The 22,690-nt window shown below is 38.5% G+C and overlaps 2 protein-coding genes across 4 annotated transcripts; one reads left to right on the top strand and one right to left on the bottom strand.

Annotated features, from left to right (window-relative positions):
* Positions 1-730: 730 nt before the first annotated feature.
* Positions 731-8,150, top strand: LOC137122937 (uncharacterized). Of its 2 annotated transcripts, XM_067496188.1 has the most exons (8): positions 731-833; positions 969-1,090; positions 1,180-1,340; positions 2,186-2,303; positions 2,622-3,359; positions 3,636-3,781; positions 3,900-4,017; positions 6,045-8,150. In XM_067496188.1, exons 2-8 carry the CDS (start codon positions 985-987, stop codon positions 6,428-6,430), a joined length of 1,773 nt encoding a protein of 590 aa, XP_067352289.1. In that variant the 5' UTR covers positions 731-833; positions 969-984; the 3' UTR covers positions 6,431-8,150. The 2 variants fall into 2 exon arrangements, with proteins under 2 accessions (XP_067352289.1, XP_067352290.1); XM_067496189.1 differs by lacking the exons at positions 731-833; positions 969-1,090; positions 1,180-1,340 and having other exon boundaries at positions 2,278-2,394.
* A 193-nt stretch (positions 8,151-8,343) lies between these two features.
* On the bottom strand, positions 8,344-22,690 carry tpp2 (tripeptidyl peptidase 2). Of its 2 annotated transcripts, XM_067496186.1 has the most exons (29): positions 22,390-22,690; positions 21,462-21,590; positions 21,182-21,277; positions 20,866-20,970; positions 20,610-20,734; positions 20,320-20,483; positions 20,047-20,201; positions 19,877-19,953; positions 19,660-19,787; positions 19,183-19,431; positions 18,945-19,060; positions 18,637-18,808; positions 18,367-18,524; positions 18,046-18,122; positions 17,853-17,959; positions 17,528-17,682; positions 16,554-16,670; positions 16,368-16,468; positions 16,193-16,289; positions 15,964-16,101; positions 15,039-15,283; positions 14,635-14,713; positions 13,367-13,405; positions 12,769-12,920; positions 12,571-12,667; positions 12,342-12,472; positions 11,904-12,144; positions 11,011-11,130; positions 8,344-10,878 (listed from the first exon to the last, which is right to left on the bottom strand). In XM_067496186.1, the coding sequence occupies exons 1-29, from the start codon at positions 22,552-22,554 to the stop codon at positions 10,789-10,791; spliced, it is 3,825 nt and encodes a 1,274-aa protein (XP_067352287.1). In that variant the 5' UTR covers positions 22,555-22,690; the 3' UTR covers positions 8,344-10,788. The 2 variants fall into 2 exon arrangements, with proteins under 2 accessions (XP_067352287.1, XP_067352288.1); XM_067496187.1 differs by lacking the exon at positions 13,367-13,405 and having other exon boundaries at positions 22,390-22,689.

The following is a 22,690-nucleotide window of genomic DNA, read 5'->3' as shown; positions in this document are numbered from 1 at the left end:
TTACCTCCCATCTCTGCTGAAGCAATTGAGGCCATTACAGGAAAAGGCAACAACATGGACTGAATTTTTAAATAGACTCTTGGCCTGATGTGACAGGTTCTCATCTTCAGTCATTGTCTAATTAATGAGTATTGCATTTGTTTTTTATTATGTATATTAAGCCTTTATGAAGTATGATGCTTTCAGGTCTATCACACATAATTTATTGACTTGGTTTTCAGGAGGGCCTATCCCCTTATGCAACTCTGTGACTGTTTATAGTTTACCAATTAAAACTGATATATCACCTCTGTAACATTTAGTATGTGGGCAGTTTTAAAACCCTGCTCAAACCAAATCAAAGTTCCTTATTTGTTAAATGCAGCTGAAAGTCATTACAAAAGCCAGTTCTAGAGGTTTAGTATATCTTCATGTTATATCCATTCAAGTTAAATCCAGTGTGAGGATACAGATGTGAAGGCTTCTGGAAGGCAACAGCAGAGAAGTCCATAAGCAACAGTGGAAGCAAAGATTCATGCCTGTTAATATCATTCCTGTCATTCTCTCTCTCCTTTTAGTTCACTTACTCTACTCATCTTTGTTGTTATTCTGTGTGTGTGTGTGTGTGTGTGTGTGTGTGTGTGGATGAGTGCTTGTATCAATGTGCGCTCTGCTCTTCTATCTTGCCTCTGTTTATTTCCCATGTGCACAGCTCTAAAAATATCCTCATGCCCTTGTGATGATGATGGGTGTGTCCAGCAGGATGCTGTGTCTCTATAACCTCGCAGTCAGGGGTCTCCAGATACAGTCACATTGCTCCTGAAATCTTTCACTGCAAAATAAAGCGCCAGCAGGTAGGACAAATGCCAAAGATTATACATATTTTATTCAAATGTTATAGAAATGTCTCTGTTTTAAGTAACATTTTTAAAAAGTTAAATTAAGCTCAATCTCTAATGCATTCTAACTGGTATTATCAATTTGTCCAGCTGCATAAAGCATTTAATGGAAAGTTTGTCCACAAATGTTGTGGAGGAAACTAAATATAGAAGTGAAGAAGAAGAAGAGGAACAAGAGGAGGAGGAGGAGGAGAAGGATGGGATCAAAAATGGTAAAGACAAGAAAAAATATTAATATTAACTACTGTTACATGTGACTATCACATCACACACTGATTAATCTGACCTTTTCAACTTTTAGATGATTTGCAAACTGAGAAATCAACTGTCCAGAAGCAACAAAGCTCAGACTGGGCTCCATGTTTCTTCTCCAAAACAGATAAAGAGCTGTACTATTATGCTGGGCAAAGGATTATCATTGAAGGGGCTTTTGATACCTATGCAGGCATGACATGGCCAGGGGTAAGCATCTTTGTTTTTGAAATCTAGGATTATATTCATACGTTTCCATAAGATTCCATTCTACTTTTTCATTATTTGTATATTGAATGATGTTTCTAATTACTGATCAAACATGCAAACATCATCAGTAGTAGCTCATTTTGATCCCAGAACCCCAGATGATCCTCAGAACAGTTCTATGAAAACTAAGTAAAGTGCAAAATGGAAAATGCAGTAAAACTTTCATTTTACTAAATCTTTAAAGAACATTTGATAATTTTGCTTGTTCTCATCGTCCATGGTCTTGCATGGACATACATACTGTCATCAAAGTCAGAATTACAAGTTCTATGAATAAAATCCTAAGGGCAACAGATGCCACATGTCAGCAGAATAATCTTCATCTCAATTTATCACCCAGTGAAAGTTGTGTGACTAGTTTAAAAGACACGGAGTTGTGCTTGAGTTGAAAATCGTTTTTGTTTCCTTGGTCTGTCCTTCATGTGCAAAAGGACATTTCAATTCATTGTAGTTACGAGATAATCTAGACTATTCCTGAATCAGGAATTAGAATGTCTCACAAGTTGACTGGGAATCATTGAGATCAAGCTGATTTTTAGCATTTCTCTAGTAATGGGTTAAAGTTTGGGAGTTATCAGAAAATCCAATTGCACACAGCTAAATAAGCTGTTAATGGTTATTGTGAGGTCTATAAGGTAATAAAGTAAACAAATACAGACTCAAGTTGCAGCCCACAGTATTGTATCCATAGCACAATTATTCTTTTTGTTTGTAAATGTTTATATGTCACAATGTTGGATATTATTACTCATTATAATATTATAAATGATCTTAATTACCCTCAGGCTTTGGCTCTTTCTCTCTACCTCGACACTCATCAAGAACAGCTGAGTCTTATGGACAAAGCAGTTCTGGAGATTGGAGCAGGAACAGGCCTTGTGTCTGTTGTAGCAGTGCTCCTAGGTGTGTAAGAGGAGAACACCATGAACCTTTTTTAGGAGTCACATACCTGCATGGATGGATTACACCAGACACTGGCCCGGGGGCCCAAGAGGTCAGGGGTGTATTTGAGGTAGCTGTTAGCATAGTTTGTTAAGCTGGAATGTCAGATGCATAGCAACCACAGAACAATGAAAAAAACACCACAAAGATGCTAAAGCTGACAGAAAAGTGACTAAATAACATGGAGCAACTCTTCCAATGTTGGCTGATGTCGGTCCTGTTGACTCATTAGCCTGTGAGGTTTTATCAGCAAACTTTTTGTTTCCTCACTGTCCTCAGGTGCATGGGTGACAGCCACAGACCTTCCAGAAGCCCTGAACCACCTGAGAGTGAACCTAGGCAGGAACACCAGGGGGCATAGCCGACACACACCTCAGGTGGCAGCTCTGCCCTGGAGCTTTGACCTGGAGAGCACCTACCCTTCATCCATCTACCACTACGACTATGTTCTGGCAAGTGATGTGGTGTACCATCACGACTTCTTAGACGAGCTCCTGGCCACCATGAAGCACTTCTGCAAACCAAGAACAACTATAATCTGGGCCAACAAGGTCAGGTTTGAGTCTGATCTGGCTTTTACTGAGAACTTTAAAAAGGTGTTCCATACAAATTTGCTCTCTGATGATGGAGTCATAAAGATCTTCATGGCCACGTGCAGAGAAGAAGAGAAAGGATGTGATGTGGGGCTGGAAATTAAAGATATGATGAAGGAGCAAAAGGAGGAGGTTAAAAATGAGGAAAAAAAAGAAAAGCTTGTAGAGGAAAAACACGAAGATGACCTTCACTACGTCGGACGAGGAAAAGAAAATGATAATGATGAACCAGAGGAATCTCTTACTTTAGAGCCTGAAAGAGGAGAAAACAAAGAGCAAAATGAGCCAGCGTGTGATAAAAAGGAAGAGACGAAGGGAACAGTGGTTATCACAGATGATGACTGTAAAGAGGATGAAATTGATAAAGGAGAAGTGGACAATGATTCAAGTTGTAGCAACACAGCCAGTGATAAAAACATTACAGGTGAGTCATATACAGGATCTGTTAAAATGCTTGTGTTTTCTTAGATCTGCCAACATGTCAATAATTCAGTGTTGTAAGAGGTGGAAATACTCAAATGAATGTATGCATTCAAAATGTACATCATTCACTGTATTTGTAATAAAATATGTCAAGTATCAGAAGTTTAGGGATTCATGATGCCAAATGGCACATTTTAGAATAACAAGTTATACAGCTACAGGTTATTGGTTATGACTCTGAGTGTCTGTTTACAATTTGATCTATTTCTCTCCAAAGGACCGGCCCTTGTAAAGCAGACAGCTCTGCCATCCTGGGCTCATACCATCTTTAGCGGCATTGGTAAAGAAATCTACCATTATGTAGGCCAGGACATTGTCATTTATGAATGCATAGACTTCTATGGAGCAGTCATGTGGCCAGCGGTGAGTTTTTTTTTAAAATCTAAAACGTTTTATTTTAATGACAAAATGCTACACACCTCATTTATCCTAGCATCTTAACTTGTGTTGTTTATTTCTGCGAGTTTTCTTTATCGTGCAGGCATTGGCTCTGTGCTGCTACCTGGACAACAACAGAGAGAAGGTGAACCTGCAGGGGAAGGAGGTGCTGGAGCTGGGAGCAGGAACAGGACTGGTAACCATTGTGGCCAGTTTGCTGGGTGAGTAGTGATCATCATGACACACAAACTGCACGAAAACTATGCAGAATCAAACATTGTACTATTTATTACACATTTACTTACTTATAATATATGTTGCTGATCTTTCATGGGAACCTTTAGACCAGCTGCAACAAGTACTAATGTATAAGTTTAACAGATGTTTACAGCGTATTATCTAGTAAACTTATGTTCACACTGGACTGTAAACACCAGTTGTAATAAACTGGTAGCATTGTAGCATTTGTTCACAAATATACAGTACAAGACCTGGACTGTAATTTTGCAATCATCAAATTTATTATAACACAGTTGGCTTGATAAATATTGGAACAATGATATTTTTTTTGCCATTTTGCCTCAATACACCACCACAATGAACTCACATATTTTTGGTTGCTCATGAATAATCAAACAAATGGCTACTAAGTTGCTGTCTGGCCGGATTTGGCCTTTTTTGTTGTTATTATTTAACTTACCGATCAGAAAAAAAGCCTGCGGGTGGTGCGGGAGTGTTAGACTTTCCTTTGGTATCTGTTTAAAGAAACTCTTCTATGCAAGTGCAGGAAGTTAGCCTGAAAAAACAAAGTGCACCCACTAGAGAAACACCAAAAAAACTGAGAGTTGCCGATACATTTAAAAAAAGAAATAAACTGTCCAGCTCAGCAACAACAAAGACTTGAAAACCACAGAGGACAACTAAAGTGAATAATAAAGAATTCTGTCCACGGTGAAGGAGAACCCTTTCACAACATTTAGTAAGTAAATCACATTCTTCAGGAAGAATACCTGTAAATGTCAAACATTCAAGACATGGCTTTATGAAAAAAGAATACGGAGGATTTAACAAGGAGGTGCTTGCCCAATTCTGCACTAGGGTTCTTTACTCTTAAGATGACTAAAGATGGGAAGTATGGAGAATGAAAGGAACATATCATGATCCAAAGCATCAACCTTGTCATTGGTTTTTATTGGGGTGTGTGTACAAAAAAAGGCTGTAATTGCTGAATGGTTAGTGTCACACTTTTATCAAAACTTTGATTTAAAGCTGAAAGTCTTTTTAATTTTAAGTTCACTGTGGTGCTGTATGGAGGCCAAATCCTAAAAAAAACATATAATTATTCCAATATTTATGAACCTGTGTAATCTTCAAATTATTACTACCCAAATAATAAACTTTAATCTGTCCTTCGCTTAACTACTATCAACATCATGAAGTAGTTAAGTTGTAGACAGGGACACGGTACAGTGTTGTTCTGCAAAACCTCAGCTCTGTCTATGAAGAATAACTGTCTACAAAGTGTCATGACCTTTTACAATAATGGTGAATGTTTACTGCAAGTGTAGCACATTTGTGCTGCTGCATATTGTGTGTAATTAACCACTGGTGCACAAACACACCTCACACTGTTGTGCATACAAAATCACACACACACAAATGCACACAAAATGTTCAAAACATCATCAATCCAATATTACAATCAACAATTTAAAAAAAAAAATCCTGATGTTGAATCATAAAGGTTTCTTTAAGGTGGCATAGACAAACAGTGAGTGGTGCACACAAAATAATAATTTCCACTGCCATTGGTTAAAGGGTGTGACTCTGTGCTCAGCTACAGTATATGCCTACTATTTTTTAATTGCATACATTATACTTATTAATTTTACTATTTTGAGCATCAGAGCAGACAAATGCAAAGAACTGGAGTTGGTCTGACCATACAACAGTATTTACAACCTGGTGCAACACCCAGTGGCAGAAAAGAAAAAAGCATGTTAGATTACTAAGGATGGAGCACTGAATTTTTTAAAAAATGTTATTTATTTATTTTTGTGCTACAAATAATCAATCGTGTTTTTCCTCCACTCAAAATGGTAGCACTGGATGTTCTTTGATGTTTTCCCCACAAAAGAAGAAGTAGTACAGAAGCAGTACCCATGCTCACAGCAGCATCACCACTGTACAAACTTGGGATTATGTGGTTGACTACTGTTGCTGACACATCATGTTTCTTCCTACTCAGGAGCTTCAGTCACAGCCACAGACCTACCAGAGGTGCTCAGTAACCTCCGAGCCAACGTGATGAGGAACACCAGGGAGAGTTGCAAGGACATTCCCAAGGTGAAAGCTCTGTCCTGGAGCTTTGACATGGAGAGCACGTACCCTTCATCAGTCTACCACTACGACTACGTGCTGGCAGCTGATGTGGTGTACCATCACGACTTCTTAGACGAGCTCCTGGCCACCATGAAGCATTTCTGCAAACCAGGAACAACTGTAATATGGGCCAACAAGGTCAGGCTTGAATCTGATCTGGCTTTTACTGAGAACTTCAAAAACGCCTTTTATACAAGTTTACTGTTTGAAGATGGAGACATGAAGATATTCCAGGCAACGTGCAGAGAGTGAGAAATAGAAGAGGCATAGATGGACATGGATTGGTTACCTATCAATTATATGCTTTTGAAATCACTACTTAGATAGAAAAAGATATTTAGTTAGAAAAAGTGATTAGTGAAAAGCTGTCACTCATTTTCCCCGACACTAATCTGACAGCACAGTGGAGGTTCAGCATCAATCTGTATAACTAAGTTATTGTAAATACAAAAATATGCCAATATTTTAGGCTATAAATCGTATTGATGAGTGCCCACAGCCCAAATGGTGTTAAGGCCTGCACAGAATGAGTTGTTGTTTAGTTGTTGTCTCTGCTTTTTTAAAATCTAACTTTCTAGTATTTGTGCCTTCAGAGAATGGTTGATGTGATGTCGAACTGTCCCTGGTCAAGATCCTTAACCCCAAAGTTTTATATAGTGTCTGCTACTCACTTGTGAGTTGCTCTGGATGTCTGCTAAATGACATTATTGTAATTGTAAATTTTACAAACAGTATAAGTTGTTCTCTTTTATTTCTATCAGCAGAAAAACATCTATTTACATACATGACCCTTTGACTTACGGAACATGCCATGCAAAACCCAAACCTGTTTTCACAAGTCCAATGTTATTACATTTCCTACATATTAAGTTTGTTAGATTTTTTAATTAAGATTATTTATTTTGATTATCTTATTATTATTAAGATTATTAAGATTTGTTTTGCAGTCTGATTTTGTTCTTTTTTCTGTTTGGATTTAAAATTTGGTTTTACTTAGCATGTAACAGATGTTGTTTTTTGGAGGACAAATGGAAGCAGAGAACAGCAATGGTTAGACTACATTTCCAAACACACATTTTTGTGTAAAATAAAATCAAAAAACCCTTTTCAACAACACCCACCCTTTATAAACAGCCACTGCACCAAGTGATTGTTATTCATTAAACAACCACGGCTGTCTCGGCTTTGTCTGGGCACCGAGCTCCTGGATGTTGGCCTTCATTCACACATCATTTTAGAATTTTGTTTCAGTTTCAGTAAATTGTCATAATCTTGCTTAAATGTTTTCGGTGTACCACTGAAACAAATTATTTAGAAGGAAAATAATAAGCATCATCTTTTGACAAATCTTTTGTTGTTATTGTTTCAGTTATTGTTTTAACACAAATACTTGGTTTTATAAAAAATGCCTCTCAGATGAGATGATTGGATCCTTAGTTATATGACAGTGGGAGGAAAATTAAGTTTGAAATACGTTTTGAGAATTAAGTTGATGAAAACATAATCAACAGATTAAAAAATTAAAATAGTTTACTTTAGCTGAGTGTTTTTACTCATAATTTTAAGATATTAAATGTTGGTTATAGCTTTTTTAAAATTCTAAAATGTGTAATTAAAACTCGAAAAAGTTGTACTTCATTTCTGTACAAATACGAATCTCTCCAAAAATGAAAGTAAGGAAAAGAGTGAAACTACTTGATTGCTGTGCATAATCAACATTGCAGAACAACAATACAGATGATCATATAAGAGAGGTTGCCAATCGCCGAGGACATCAGTCCACACCACAACTGGAAATGACACAAGTGACTAGTGGGGGATCAACCAGATTCTTCCAAATCATTTTTATTCAGTGTCAGTTTTCTTGTTTGTGACTTAATTTCATGTGACCACAAAATAATGTAACAGTAGCTCTGGTCTTTCCCACATATCAAGGAAGAATGTGTATAAAATAATACTAAAAGCATACAACCTTATCTCATAACATCCTGTAAAATATTGGCATTTACTAGATTTTATAATTATAAATATAAACCCTTAACATCCAGAAGAAGCATTTCTGAAGTCTTTCCTGACACCAGCAGAGTGAGAGCAACAAATGAGAAGTCTGGTGCCAGAAATGGACGGCACAGTCCTGTGAAAGTTAAGGCCATTTACGGAGCGACGGTCATTGGCAATTCATACTGTGGGAAAATAAACCCTGAACAAAGCATCTGTCAGAACCCAAACAAGGAAAGAAGAGATAAAACAAGCAGGAGGACATATGTAAAGATGAATAGCTCCAAAAAAAAAAAAAAAAAAAAAAAGACTCCTGTAAACTCCTATACAAATACAGTTAAAAACAAAAACACAGGCTGTTCTCTGTAAATGTGAGTTGCGACACTGGTTCCATGTGTACAGTATATAAGGACAGATTATTTACTTCTGTGAGGATAAAATGCTTGCTGCTTGAAAGCAGCTGCTTTTATATTCTTTGCCTGACCTTCCATTGTGAGAGGACATAAAAACAAGGTCAGAGAAAGATTACACCAACCATTAAATGAATTACATCGTCATTCTAAATTGTTAAGTCCCATTTTATGTTTACTTGATACAACTTTCATACAAATCACCAGGGGGAAAAACATAAATCATTATTTGGTTAAACTGATCATAATACACATTGTTAAAGGGAATCCTAGTTTTTGGTTCACAGATTTATAAAAAGGTTGAGAATCACGAAAACAAATTTTTTATATGTTCTTTTGAACTGTGGCAACATCCTCTTTAGCATCAGCACTGTGGGAAAAAAAACAAAAACTAAAAAATAACAGCCACATCTCCACATGAATCAGGGGACATATTTTAAAGGACTGTACCAGTGGTTCTGCAAGTCTTAATTTTCACTCACTCTCTCACACACAAACACATAATTTTGCCTAAAATTTTTGCTGACCAATTTTAGATCCATGCTGTAAAGCTTGGAACTGAACTTCATCAAATTTAATGATTAACAGTTCATTTTAAATTTAAAAATAAAAAAGAGCAATATATGACTTAAGCATGTGCAAAAACACAAAAACATCCAAAATATGCACTATAAGTGATGTAAATGTTATTTGTAATTCAGATCAAACATACTTGACTACTGGCATAGTCCTTTAAAGTAAATAACGCATAGAAAGGAAAAAATAAAACATGCCTAACCCCTCCTCTTATTGGCTGTGGCATCAGGTCTGTTGATGTACACAAAATATGCTAACAAGTACACATGAAGTCATTCACAAACACCAGCGGATATTGTCAAAATCTTGTTTCGGATTAAAAACCAAAATCTGCGTCCAAATAAAACAATTTTTCCTTACATCCTAGAAGACATGCATATATGCAAAATACATCAATTAGAATATTTGTATTATATACCTATTGCATCTTAATATTTTTGTGTTATGTGTATGTACATTATTTTATGACAGTTTACAAACGCAGCATTTTGAATGCTAATACTATGTGAACATTTTACAGTGAAATCTGATCAGAACATCGTACTGCTGCACACAACTGCATCTGTTGTGTTAGTGAGGTTTGTTAGATGGTCGTCAAATGTGTTGCTCAGGTGAGTGCTGTGTGAAGTGGGTGGCCAACACCTCTGCAGGTAAGGAGAAGCCAGGTTAAGTGTGTTTTTGTCTTCCTATTACCTGACCACTGTCACTGACGGCCGGCATTCAGTGCATGGACACGTCACACTGCTAACAGGAGCTTTGGAACCACATTAGACACCAGAGGCTGATGGGTGAAGCGACTGCGGATGAGTTCTGACTGACACTACTGATACTGTAGCCTCCTATAGTCAGAACTGTCACACTTCTTTAACCCAATCAGAAAAAGTAAGGTACGTGTAGAAAGGCACCTCAACACTGTTACACTGTGTACTGAGACTACCAAATTGAGTCTGTGCCTACACAGACAGACAAAATTAAACATCAACTCTAAACCTTTCTGGCCTGTATACAACAATTTTTAAAAAAAATTATAAAATAAGATTAAGCTCTTCCCAAACATCCCACAGGCAGGCTACATGCCTCCGTATGTACAAACATTGTGCAAGGTCTCTCCTGCTTATCCACTGGAGCATCATCCTGTAGTTTATTCAAGAGATGGTGTTACAGTTAGGTTTGACTTGCATCGATTGGAGTCCACAGTGGCCCTTTTACAGTACTGACACAGGACAATGAGATCATTTATATGATATGAAGACTCTGGACAGCTGAGGAGTGTGGGTGGATATGAAAGCCTCCAAATAAATAGATGACACCAAAATAAATGATAACACCCAATTACGATATCACTGGCCTCTATTCTGATGTGCTCTGATGTTTAAAATTTGATTTAAAGACTAGGCCTGGTTTTAATAGCCTCACTAAAGCATGAACATGATCTCTTGCCTGTTAAGGTGTCAAGTGCATATTTACGCTCAGTGTTATACTTCATTTTGGTGTTCACCTACATCAAACTCTGAAAAGCTAAAGAAATTCAGGAGGCAGCTGGTTGGTCAGATCCATAGACCATGTGACCCTGAGGGATCATGTAATGGGCCATGTTTGGCCATGCTGCTCATGCATGTGTGTGTCCTAGAAGGGTGTGTAGTCTGCGGGGTACATAACAGGGAGCCAGTTCTCACTGAAGGTGGTGCAGTGTGTCCACTGGAGATGTCTCATAAGCTGGAGAACAAGACAGAAAATAATTCCAATGAAAAGCTGCCATTTGTCCAATACAAAAAAATGTGTTGTTATTTACTATTCTAAGTGTAGAAGGAGTAAGCAGTAAATATCATTATTTTACTACTCTTATACCTGGATGCAGTTCTTCATGTTCTCTTTGCAGGGCTTCTCCTCGACCATCTTTGAGGCATATTTTAATGCTCGACCATACATCTTGTTCACCAGAGCATGTTTATAGGAAAACATTAAAACCTGAGCAGTGAAACAGACATAAATATAGAGTTGTGAAAATAACACTTTAACCTATGAATAATTAATCATTAAAGTTACACAGTAAACATTTTATGTGGTGAGGGGGCAACATTGGCTAATTAGAGTGGCTGCCCATCGACCATAGTGACTGTGGTCACCAACTACCCCTGGGCCTTTGTCCAAGTGTCCCTGGTTAAGAAACTAAAACCCCAAACTGCCCAACCAGCACACATCTAATTCCAAGACAAAATTCCCCAAAATTGTGGAAGATTGTGTTAGGAGGGGCACGCCTTTTTGCCAAATCAACATGGAGACCTCATGAATCAATTATTCATTAACTGATTCACTCATCTGCCAAAATTCATTTGAACTGAAATATTTTTTATATTTTCACAGCAAACATTCACACTGGGATTTAATTCATGCGATTCATTGCATGCTGATTACATTTTTAAATTGCTTGACAGCCCTAATATGACTATTTATTGGAATAATTCAAAATAGTTTATGGAAATAGTACAAACACATTTTTGGTGTTGAGCAATTATACAGTGCAACAGAGAATAACTAACTCAACATTCAATATTTTACTATGATTAAACAATATTACGTATTTTAAAAAGGTTTGTATTTCCAGTAGGAACTAGTGGGTTTGGGTGCGAGTACCTCAGCAGCGCAGGAAAAACTACTAAGACATAGTAAAATATGTAAAAATGCAAAATGTATTCATTTAGTTACATTCACAGCATACTACTTCTTTTTTTCTTGCTCACCTTGGACTCCGTCAGTTCTGCCCACTTCTGCACCTCCCAAAACATATCCATCAGGGCTTTAGCCACATTGTCATCAGAACTGCTGGCCACCAGCTCCCCAAACTCCTCTAGTACTTCCTGTCCTGTGGCAACAGCGCCGGCCCCCTCGTGTGGTGCAGGGGGAAGCAGGAGCTGGTCAGCCAAAGCGCAGCCCTTCCTACACAGAGCATCCACCAGAGATGACTTCTGCTTCTCCATGTCACTGAAACACAGATGTTTAGATGATCAGGGTTTCCAAAATTTTTTATGAACTCTTCACAAGGTGAGATGTTTCAGGACCTGGTTGACTCCCCAGCATTTTCTCCAGTTCTGCCTGCTTCTTTACTAATGACTACGCCTTAATGAAGGATCCTAACGTTTGTTTTACACATTAAGAGTATATTCGTCAGCATGACATACATCTTGATAGAAGCTGCATCAGGCCGAGGGTCATTCTTCATTGTGAGGTAAACTGCCAAGGCCGTCTGGTCAATGTGGGAAATGACGATATCAGCTGCGGATACGACCTCTTTGAGACGTTTTCCACGCTCCTTAACACAAAAAAGGAGAAGGCAAGATGACCAAGAGCAGAAACAGTTGCAGTTTTGCTTTCAAATTATTCAGTGTTGCTCTAGTTGAATCCCTTTACCTTTTCTGAGTCCAGCTGGTGCAGCCTTTGCACGTGGAGTGGAAGGTAATCAGGGAAGTTTTCCACCAGTTCGTCATAAATGGAGCTGGAGTCCAACCTTAACAGCAAAGAGAAAATAGGAAAGATTGTTGAAAGAAAGAAATAAGAAAATATAAGAAATATGTCGCTGAATATATACTGATGAGAAACAGGGCACACTTTGTCATCCACTGAATCTTTAAGTCCCTCATGGCTTCTGCAAACTCCTCCCTAACATCTTTTTCCTTGTCTACTTCCTTGTCCTTCTCCTTCGCTCCGTTCTTGGTTTTGTTGGCAGCAGGAATTAAATGGTAGAAGACTGGAACAATATCCTGTAAAAAATAAATAAATAAAAAATATTCACCAGTTTAGTTAAAAACCAGCAGCTGACATACAAAATCCATGACCTCTGTAACTAAATTCTCACCCTCTTCCTACCAATGTCAAACTGCTCCTGAGTTTGTCTCTTTAAATCTGTGAAGACTCTTTTCAATACCAGTTATACAAGTTTAAAGTAGTGCTCATTATCAATTAATATTGATGTTTAAATATATTTTATTTATTTTACTGACCACCAGAAAAAAATTAATTTTTTCTTTAAAAAAAAAAAAACATACCTACAATGGGATATTGTTGCAAATTTCAATACAGCAATACTGACATGTTTTGACACGATTAATGCAGATGTAATAAATCCCATCTCAAGGTAACGAATAAGCCACTTTTAAATGAGAGCAGTGGATGCTCTGTTGTACAGTGTTTTTAGCTCATCCAGTACCTTTTTAAACTTTCCTTGCCGTTTTGCAGAGGCCTGCCCCTGGTGGTCAGAATAACACACAGTAAGGAAGAGACAACACAAAGACACCAAAAAGGATTCTGGCTTTCTTCAATTAATCTTTTTTCCTCAAGAGTCTAGAAATCTACCCATTTAGCATAAACATATAAAACAGTGGTAAAAAGCAGTTTAAATCTTGCTGCTGACAAGCTGAGACTTCTAACTTGTGTTTACATGAAACACGTTTAATTATCCTGTTTTTCCTACATACTTCAACTCTGTATAATTAAAACTAAAAGTCTGACAGTTCATATTGAACATTTAAGATTAGTAAAATGTATATGCGTGTAATGCTCAAGAAATACATAGGTCCTCAGCAATAGATGATGGAAGAAATACTAGGTGATTTGTAAATAGTCCCTCAAGTTAACTTTGCATTGGACCCACTGAGTTTAAAGCAGGTTCAGCAACCAAAACACAAACTGAAAAAAATTCATGCATGTGATAAAACAGCTCATTAAAAATAAAGAAGAGCAACCCAGAAAGAAGCAAAAAGAAGCACTGGAAATTGAACATTTGATAATGTATGCAAATGTTTCACATTTGTTGACTTTTAAAGATATTTAGGGGGTTTTTTTTGTTTGTTTTTTTTGTGTTTTTTGGCGAAAGCACCTCTTTGGCACAAATGGTGTCCAAGTTACAGGTAACAATGATCTTCTTTTGTGTGATTTGCCTAGGATATCAACAAACACAGTTATACAGTAATAAAAAAAAAATATATAATTTGCTTCCTCTTCGCCCAGTATTATCCTACCTTTTTTTGGGTGAAGCAGTGAAAACATGGTGCACGTAACGGCTGACTTAACATTAAAATTAGTTAGTCAATGATTGAATACAGTGTTGATGACATTATATGGCTTTTTTAAAAAATATGCACAAAATCAAATGACTAAGAAGAAATAAAAATGGCAGGCATTAAAGGACCAGCAACCAATTTAGGAATCAACAGACCAGACTGGTAAAGTATATCAGAGTGATGCCAGACACACATCACAGGATTTTTAAAAGGAAAAAAGCTCTCAACCACTGGTCTTCAAATCTGATCTTTAGGAACAAGTATTTCACATATTTAATAACTTAATTTTAGATTTTACATCATTAACCAAGTCAATTAGTAATACTGCTTTATTTTTACCATGTGAGTTCTGAATAGAAGTACTGACCACTGCTCTAGAGTAAAGCGAAAAAATAAATAAAACAGATCCACTTACTGCTTTCTTGCCATACTCGCTCTTAGGGACAACAAGAGAGCCTGAAAGATAACACCCTGGACTTGCCCCCTTAGGTACCCTGAAAAAACAAAGAAGGGACAAAGACAGAGAGAATAAAGACATATTTTTAGTTTATTGCTGATATAGAGAAATATTTTATTGGAGAAGAAATTATTGGCTAAGCAAATTTCTTGTTATTTGTCCAGTAATTATTTCACAATTCCCCTAGAGTGGAGTAATTGTGCCTCAAAGGGATATTATTGATTACAGAGTAACGTTAAAAATATCTTTAAATAAATCCAGTTAGATGGACTGTCCCAGCAGCTTTTCCCTCAATACCATTTTGTAATGGATAATTGTGATTTCCGCCAACGAAATATACAATGCCCCCCAGTTTGACTTACTTGTCATCTGGCAGAGCTGTGACATAGAAAGGCTGCCTGGCACCTGGGTACAAGGTGACAGAATTTGCCTTCTTCTTGGCCATGAGGGCAGCTCGATGCGTCTCGTAAACATCCAGACTGATTGTGGTAGACAGACGATGAGAAACTACAAATGGTAAGTCCTTAAGGCGCTCCAGCTCACTAGACTGCTCGTGGCGAACCTGCAGACGCAGAGTGTAGTCCCCCTTTTCTAGCTTCAGGGAATACTAGAAAAGTCCAAATGAGGTATTTAGATATACAGAGCCTACTGTGAATTAGTCAAACAATTTTACTGTCAAATCAACTTCTGGTGGAATTATTGTAAAGGAATAATTAAGGATCTTTTAAATCTGTTCTTAAATAAAAAAAAATAAACATTTTTTATGCATATGAAGAAGGCTGTTGATCTTTTTTTTGCTTCTCAGTTTCTTGTTTATTTCAGCTGGGTGCATATAATGGTAACAAAGAAAGATTGGTCGTGCATTTTTGTTTCCAATAATTTGCAAAATGCTTTTTTAATCCATGAAAACGGGTTAATACATGGGTGCTTCATCCTATATTGATGCAGACAGAAACAGAAAAACTTCTTAAAAAGGTCTTAAAAATGCAAAAACTTTGGTACATTATTTCTGAATGTATCAAAGTGCAACTGCTCAAGTTTCATGAGTCGTAGATAAGCGTTAAAGTGCATTTTTTTTTAGATGGACAACCACTGCCCTTATTTCCTAGTGTAGTTGCATTCCCAGTGGAAACGTTTACAGACACAGTGGAAAGCAGGAAGACTTGTAACGACCAAGAGCATTTTCCATATGCATAAATATCACTCAAGTTTTTATAGAAACCAGCTTAAAAGACCCAAACTATTCCTTTAAATACAAAAGTTTTTCTGTTGCTGAGCCTAGAGTACCTGGTGTGGGTAAGCGTCCCCTGAGCCCAGAAGTCTCTTATTCTGATCAAATAGCATCCAGAGCTGACTGTCAAACTCAGACTCATACAACAGTTCACACAGCATTGGACAGCTGGGGGTAACCTCTCCACTTTTAGGCTGAGGACAGAACAAAAGAATGTTTTACATAAAAACAGGTAGAGAGAAAAAAAAATGCCTCTTTTTTCCTCATGTGTTGTGCTGGCAGTACCTGGTGAAAGCTGTAGGTCAGGATAATCTCATAGAGTTGTCTATTATTAGGGAGGACATCCCTCACTCCCAGGGCTTTTATCTTTGAATTTACAGGTCTACAACAACAGCAACAACAACAGGCATCACACAATGAACTGCACTTTTATCAAACAACCAACTGTGTGTTTTCTTACCTGAGAGGCTGAATCCAGGACTTGAGGGTGATAGTAGGGGACACCTCCTCATACCTCAGAGGTGACAACACATCAAACCTTGAAACCCCCTCTGAAGCATGCTGAACGGAGACAAATCTGAGTTACAAACAAAGAACTGATCCTGTCTGGCTATAGCTTACTCTCTAGTGTCTGTATTCTGCTTACTATGTGCAGGGGAGAAGGAGAAATGTTGAGTCCATGGAATGAGATGCTGTAGTCCACTGTAACATCACCCAGGCTCGCCCACCAGCGTGCAATGCACAACTCTACTACCCTACCCGACTGGAAAGGAGACAAATAAACATGAAGAAATTAGTCCACCATTGATTCATTCTTATACGTTTGCTTCTGTTTCACGTCAAATTCACCTGCAGCCTCTTAACTACACAAACATAAGTTGACTGTTCTGCTTCATTTGTAGGAGATTGTCTTACATAGAAATCTCATATCAATGTAAAAATATCACACTGTAAAACTTCAAGTCTCCTTCAACAAAATCGGCAAACTTAACAGTCATATTAAGTGACCCAAACAAAATGGTCAATGAAATGTTGTTTGAGCAGCATGTACTTTGCCTGAAATTTAAAAAAAAAAAAAAAAAGAATGGTTCCGACTGCATAAGGTTAATAAAGTTAAATGACAAAAAACATTTTTCCACAGCAAAGTGCGACATAACTAATGGGGAAGTCAAATGGACAATAATCCCTGAGATATTAGTGTAGAGAATACATCAGCCTTTTTTTTTTTGTCCTATCGGCTTATCACATGAGTTCAGGGTCGCCACAGCGGATCATTGTCCGCATGTTGATTTGGCAGTTTTTTTTCCCCACCAAATGCCCTCCCTGACGCAACCCTCCCCAAGTCCTAGTCCGGTAGAAATTGGGGAGGAATGGGCTGTTAGGGGTTCAGTGTCTTCCGACATATAGCCGGGGCCAGGGATCGAACCACTCACCCTGAGGTCCGTGGACGACTGCCTTTACCAACTGAGCTACAGCCGCCTCGTAGAGAATATTTGAGCCTAATTTTTTTAAATACCTTGTATATTTTAAATAAAGCAATTCCTGTATGTTATTTTAACCCAAAATCCATTAAATTGCTTGTAAAGCCACTATACAATATTAACCATTTAATATACGTACCAGCACAGGAAAAGCTTCAGTTAGTGATCCTCTTTCTAATAGTGAAGAGAACTTGTAAAATTCGTTAGCTCTGTATGCTCTCTGTTTGACCAGGTGCACTGCATGGAGAACAAACTTGGAGGACACATCTCCCGAATGAGAGGTCAGTGTGATCTCTGCGAGTAAAAAACAGAGAAATAAAAAGCTGAACAGCAAGGAGGGGTGAGATTATAGATGATGAAAAAATAAGATGTGGACCCAGAAAGTACAGGAAGAGACAAGTAGAAAAATATTTAAAGAATAAAAAATGCCATACAGCTGTATTATCACACATAGAGACACTCACCTGCCCACGTGGCTCCCTGAGGAACAGCGATGAAGTGGCGTCTGACCTGGCCAGGCCTGAAATGGACGTCTTTGAAACTCACCTCTTGATTACGACTATCTGTCACTCTGTCAGATGACGCAGAATGAGACGTTAGACACTCACAACCAGTGAACCTGCTTGCGAACAAAAATAATCTAATGTGTGAACTTACTTGGAAGGGATAATAACTGTGACTGGAACTCTGAACAGTGGACCACAGTTAGGGGCTGCTGTGTCATACCCACACACCTAAAAGAAACAACTAAATTAACAAACAAAAACATTTGCGATAACATTATCATTAAACTACAGCAACAGAACTTCCATATATTCCTCAAAAGGAAAAAAGTGTGCAAAAGTTGGCTTGAGATTACATATAAACTAAAATAATTAGTGATTTAAACAGTCCTGAGATTCACACCCTTTGACGTCAGAAAGTCTGTATGTGCAGTGAAGTCCAGACATCTGGAAATAGCCTCAATCTTAAGCCTACCTCTGTGTAGTGCACGCCCTCTCTCAGTCCCAATGGATCAATGCGGACATTAAAATGACGACACTGGTTCATCAGTTCTAGATGGGAGGGGCACTGGACCCATGGGGCAGCACATGTGAGGGCCAAGTGTAGCTGCAGGGAGATTCGCTCAGGGTTTCCTATGACAGACATTAAGTTAGACGGTGTTAAAATGAGAAACACATAAATACAATAACCTAAAATGTTGGGAAAACAAAGTAGGATGGCCATGCTAATAATTATTAGCAGAACCTGTGTTTTCTGGGAAGATGGGTTCAATTCCTACTCCATGATCTGATGGTGCAAGAATCTGGGTTGGGTCCCTGAGGTAGATGCCTCTCTGTGTTCCCACACTCACTGAGAAGCCAAGCTGGCTTGTGGGTAAAGAAGCATGTTGAGTGAGGTAGTCTAATGCCCTGTCCACCTGAGAGGAAAAAAGGAAGTATATTAATAGAAGGTCCACAAAAAAGTGTAAAGAAACAAGAAAATACTTAAAACGAAAATAGATTGTTACAAGTGCAAAGGATATGTATTCTTTACAGCAGCTATAGTAAGGATACCTGGATTATTCCATGGCCCTGTGCAAAAACCTCAATGTCATCAACCTTCAGAGCTGTGTTTTCCAGTGCTCTCCTCACCGCAGGAACAGAGGGACGAATCCCATGCTGCTTTAGTCCTTTAATGAAACAAAATCAAGCAGAAGCATTAGATTTACTTTTACCCACATTTCCAACAAATAAAATACTGTATTGTGCTTACAGTATTGTATGTAGTATCAGATCATTACAATAGACGCACCTGACAGGATTAGTGCGATGCCTCCACAGGCATTTGGGGAGGACATAGATGTGCCGTTCATCAGCTGGGTTCCACGAAGAGTCCAGTTGGGCACAGATGCAATAGCACCCCCAGGGGCACTGATGCTAACTCCCAGGGCTGCATCTGTACTTGGGCCCCTGGATGACCAGGTGTATTGATTGGGAGGCAGTTTCTCCCTCAGGGAGTACTCTGCTACCATCATGTCTGGAGTTACATACGCTCCAACACCTGTGGTGTATAAAAATCAGTACAGACATAGTTGGGCTGAAGATTATATCACATTTCTACTTTAATTACTATGATAAACATACTGCTAAAATTAATATTACATTACATACACAACACCTATCAGGCATTTTTTACATTTTGCTTGTTTTTTCTCTAATGAACTTTAGACATCTCCATTGTTACACATATGGATAGTATCAGTTCATCAATATTCAACAATGTGTGCACCTATGACACTGCTGGTGGTTCCCCCAGGGCAGCCGACTGTGGAAAGACATGGGCCGTTGTTTCCTGCACTTGAAACAAATATCACATTGTGCTTCTGGACAGCCTCTGTGATCACCTCACAAATCCTCCTAAAAGATAAATTGGACAAAAATAAGTGAGCACCACAAAATTGTGCCCCAGTATCACACACCTTGTTGCTACCATGCACAGTACTTACCCAGAATTGGGCCAGTGGGTGGCTTCCCCATAGCTATAGTTAACCAGGTCACACTTATAGTTGATTACTTCAATCATCTTTAAACGGGCAGAGAAATAAAGAATGAAACACAAACAAAGATATAAAGAGAAAGATTAGGTGTGAGGCTGCAAAGATTCTAGGGAATATACCGCGCGTATGAGTCCTGTGCCTGTTTCCATAGTGCTGAGGCGGGTGTCTCCTATCTTTAAAGCCAGGATTTGTGCACCAGGTGCCACACCATTACGCTCTTGTTCTTCTGGGAAATAACCTGCTGCAATGCTTGCTACATGTGTCCCATGAGCCCCTTTATCAACAAACAAGCAAGTCACACTAGTTGAACAATGAACTTCCATTTAAAATTTGATGTTAGCTGATCAGAATATAACAAGACTTTATTTCAGATTTACTGAAAAACTGATCACCTCCACTTGTGACAATGCAGAGTGTATTTCCTTCATCGTAAATATTAACAGAGAAGTTAAGCATCTCGGCATTTCCTATTGTGGCATATTCTTGTGTCTCTCTGTAGGAGCACAGTACAGCACACCGGGACAGTTCTCCACACTCTGAGGTGTCCACTACAGCCCTAAAAAGAAAACCAATACACAAAAACAAATAGTTATTATATAGTTATTATCCATATTGATATTAGTTAAAAGTCAAATAAAGGTCCAAAACATCATGCAAAGACAGAAAAAGTGCTGGTGACTACCTCCAAGTGATGCCATCATGCCAAAGCACACAATCATATACAGGACCAGGATCACTGTACTTCTTTTCTAGTGATGTCAGCAGATCCGACTGACTCTGAAGCTCTTCTCTGTGCAACTTTTCCATCTGCAAGAGGAAGCACAATAAAAGGCACATGCGAGAGACCAGGAGAAAACAAATTAGAATAGAATACTGCCATGACTAACATCATGCAAATGCTGATGAGTATTAGAAGAACTCAAGGCTGTTGGTCAGACCTGTGAGGGTGTTGGGTTAGAGAGGTCAAACTCTTCTGTCTTGCGAGAAACCTCAGCAAGTGCTGCTCTGTGTGGTGGATCCCACAGCTTCTCTTTTCGCTCTTTCTAGTACACAGAAGTAAGAGTGCCATCACAACAATGACAGAAGCCGGCAAGCCTTTAATACAGCAATTCTCCAAAGAGTAGGACAGTCTTTAACCTTATGGTTTGGGCCATATATATCTAATCTTGTATATGGGTTATCAGTCTTAGCCATTTTATTGCACAATCAAAAGCACAACAGATCTAGTATAGTAATAATGTCATGTCATCCCACCTGGATTCTTTCTTTAAGAGCCTTAGGGAAGAACTCATAGCCATTTTTAACTCCAATGCGATACTTCCCTGATGGATTGACCCAGGTAGATGGGATCTAGAAGACATAAAGAGATACAGTGTAAGACATATACTAAAAAATACATAGTCAGTCTAATGATTTATGATGTAACAACTTGTATAGTTATAATTAAAATGAAACATACAAAATTTGAGTAGGACAATGCTAATAAACAAATGTATTAATTTTTAATAATGTTAACATCAAAAGGGCTACTGACCTTAAGTGTTCTACCAGAGATGCCGGTGATTGTCCCATCTTTAGGTTCTGCCACTGTGGTCATGTTCACGTCACCGCTGCCTGTTGTATCAATGATATCAATGATTTTTGGCTTGCCCTCAGTTGTGATCTAATGGAAAAAAACAAAAACAAAAGATAGGTGGCCAGCCAGGAATAAATCACAGTCTGTCATTCTGAATCAGAATTTTAAGCCAATTCCTTACGACTACAGTGCTCCCTTATACACTCAGTTTCCAGACGGACAATGACACTTTAATACTTAGATGGAGACGAATGGCTTACGTTAATACAATGATGTGCCACCTAATATAGCTACACAGCTAGAAATATGGCATATTTCTCTTAACTTATTTAATACTGTGGAGCCAACTTACGTTAACGTTCGTAAACTTGATAACAAGTGACCAGTGTGACATGGCAGTTAGCTTACAGCTAGCTGCGGTTCATAAAGCAATTACCGTACCACATGTTGTTTAGCTAACTGTAAGTTATTACGATCCTAGTTCCCACAGTGAGACAGCATATTATTCTCCGACAGGACACGAAGGGATTGAATAAATTACAGAAAACTGAAGAGAGTGGGTTTAGCTGTCACGCTAACATGTTAAGATATTTATACAGTTTATTAAGTTGGTAAAATGTTAGCTAGTCTAGCAACAAAACGCCATCTAGCAGAAGTATAAATGCTTGCAACTAGACGGCATGTACTGATTTAGTTGTCATAAAAACTACAACTTCATTGTCACAATTGTTGGTTGTATTAGCAAAGCCTTAAAGCTAGCGTTAGCTAACTTCTGCTACTGGGCGACAGTTGACACATCATGTAAATGAGCCGGGCCTTTAGCTTAGCTTTGCTAGCTAACGCCAAATAGCTCGTAGCTAACTACCGTGAGGCGTCGGACATTTACCTGCATGCCGGGGGCACCGGGATCCACGCCGGTGTCGAGAATAGCGATGAGCACCCCTCGGCCATCGTACTCGGGGAACCGAGTGAGGTAAGATGCGGCGCCGGTTTCTTTTTTGGGGAGCAGGCCGTGGAAGGGGAACGGTTCTTCGGTAGAATGAGCAGCCATGATCAAAAGAGCGACAATGAAAACAAAGCAGCGAAATGGGGAAGAGAGAGCAACAACTGTAGAACAGCAGACGAGGAGGGCTGGTTAAAGCGGCAGTGCAGCTTTCCTACAAAGCCACATTTCCACATGTTAACGC

The sequence above is a fragment of the Channa argus genome, chromosome 2 (assembly GCF_033026475.1).
Source record: "Channa argus isolate prfri chromosome 2, Channa argus male v1.0, whole genome shotgun sequence".
Lineage (NCBI taxonomy): Eukaryota > Metazoa > Chordata > Actinopteri > Anabantiformes > Channidae > Channa > Channa argus.
This window is presented reverse-complemented; position numbering and strand designations above follow the sequence as displayed.

Excerpts from the sequence above, each read along its gene's own strand:
- LOC137122937 (XM_067496188.1), top strand. The coding sequence starts at position 985 with ATGGAAAGTTTGTCCACAAATGTTGTGGAGGAAACTAAATATAGAAGT. Across the intron at positions 2,304-2,621 it reads TGTTGTAGCAGTGCTCCTAG|GTGCATGGGTGACAGCCACA; the intron begins GTGTGTAAGAGG and ends CACTGTCCTCAG. Across the intron at positions 3,360-3,635 it reads CAGTGATAAAAACATTACAG|GACCGGCCCTTGTAAAGCAG; the intron begins GTGAGTCATATA and ends TTCTCTCCAAAG.
- tpp2 (XM_067496186.1), bottom strand. The coding sequence starts at position 22,554 with ATGGCTGCTCATTCTACCGAAGAACCGTTCCCCTTCCACGGCCTGCTC. Across the intron at positions 19,061-19,182 it reads CATCGCACTAATCCTGTCAG|GACTAAAGCAGCATGGGATT; the intron begins GTGCGTCTATTG and ends GTTTCATTAAAG. Across the intron at positions 16,290-16,367 it reads TCCTGGATTCAGCCTCTCAG|ACCTGTAAATTCAAAGATAA; the intron begins GTAAGAAAACAC and ends CTGTTGTTGTAG.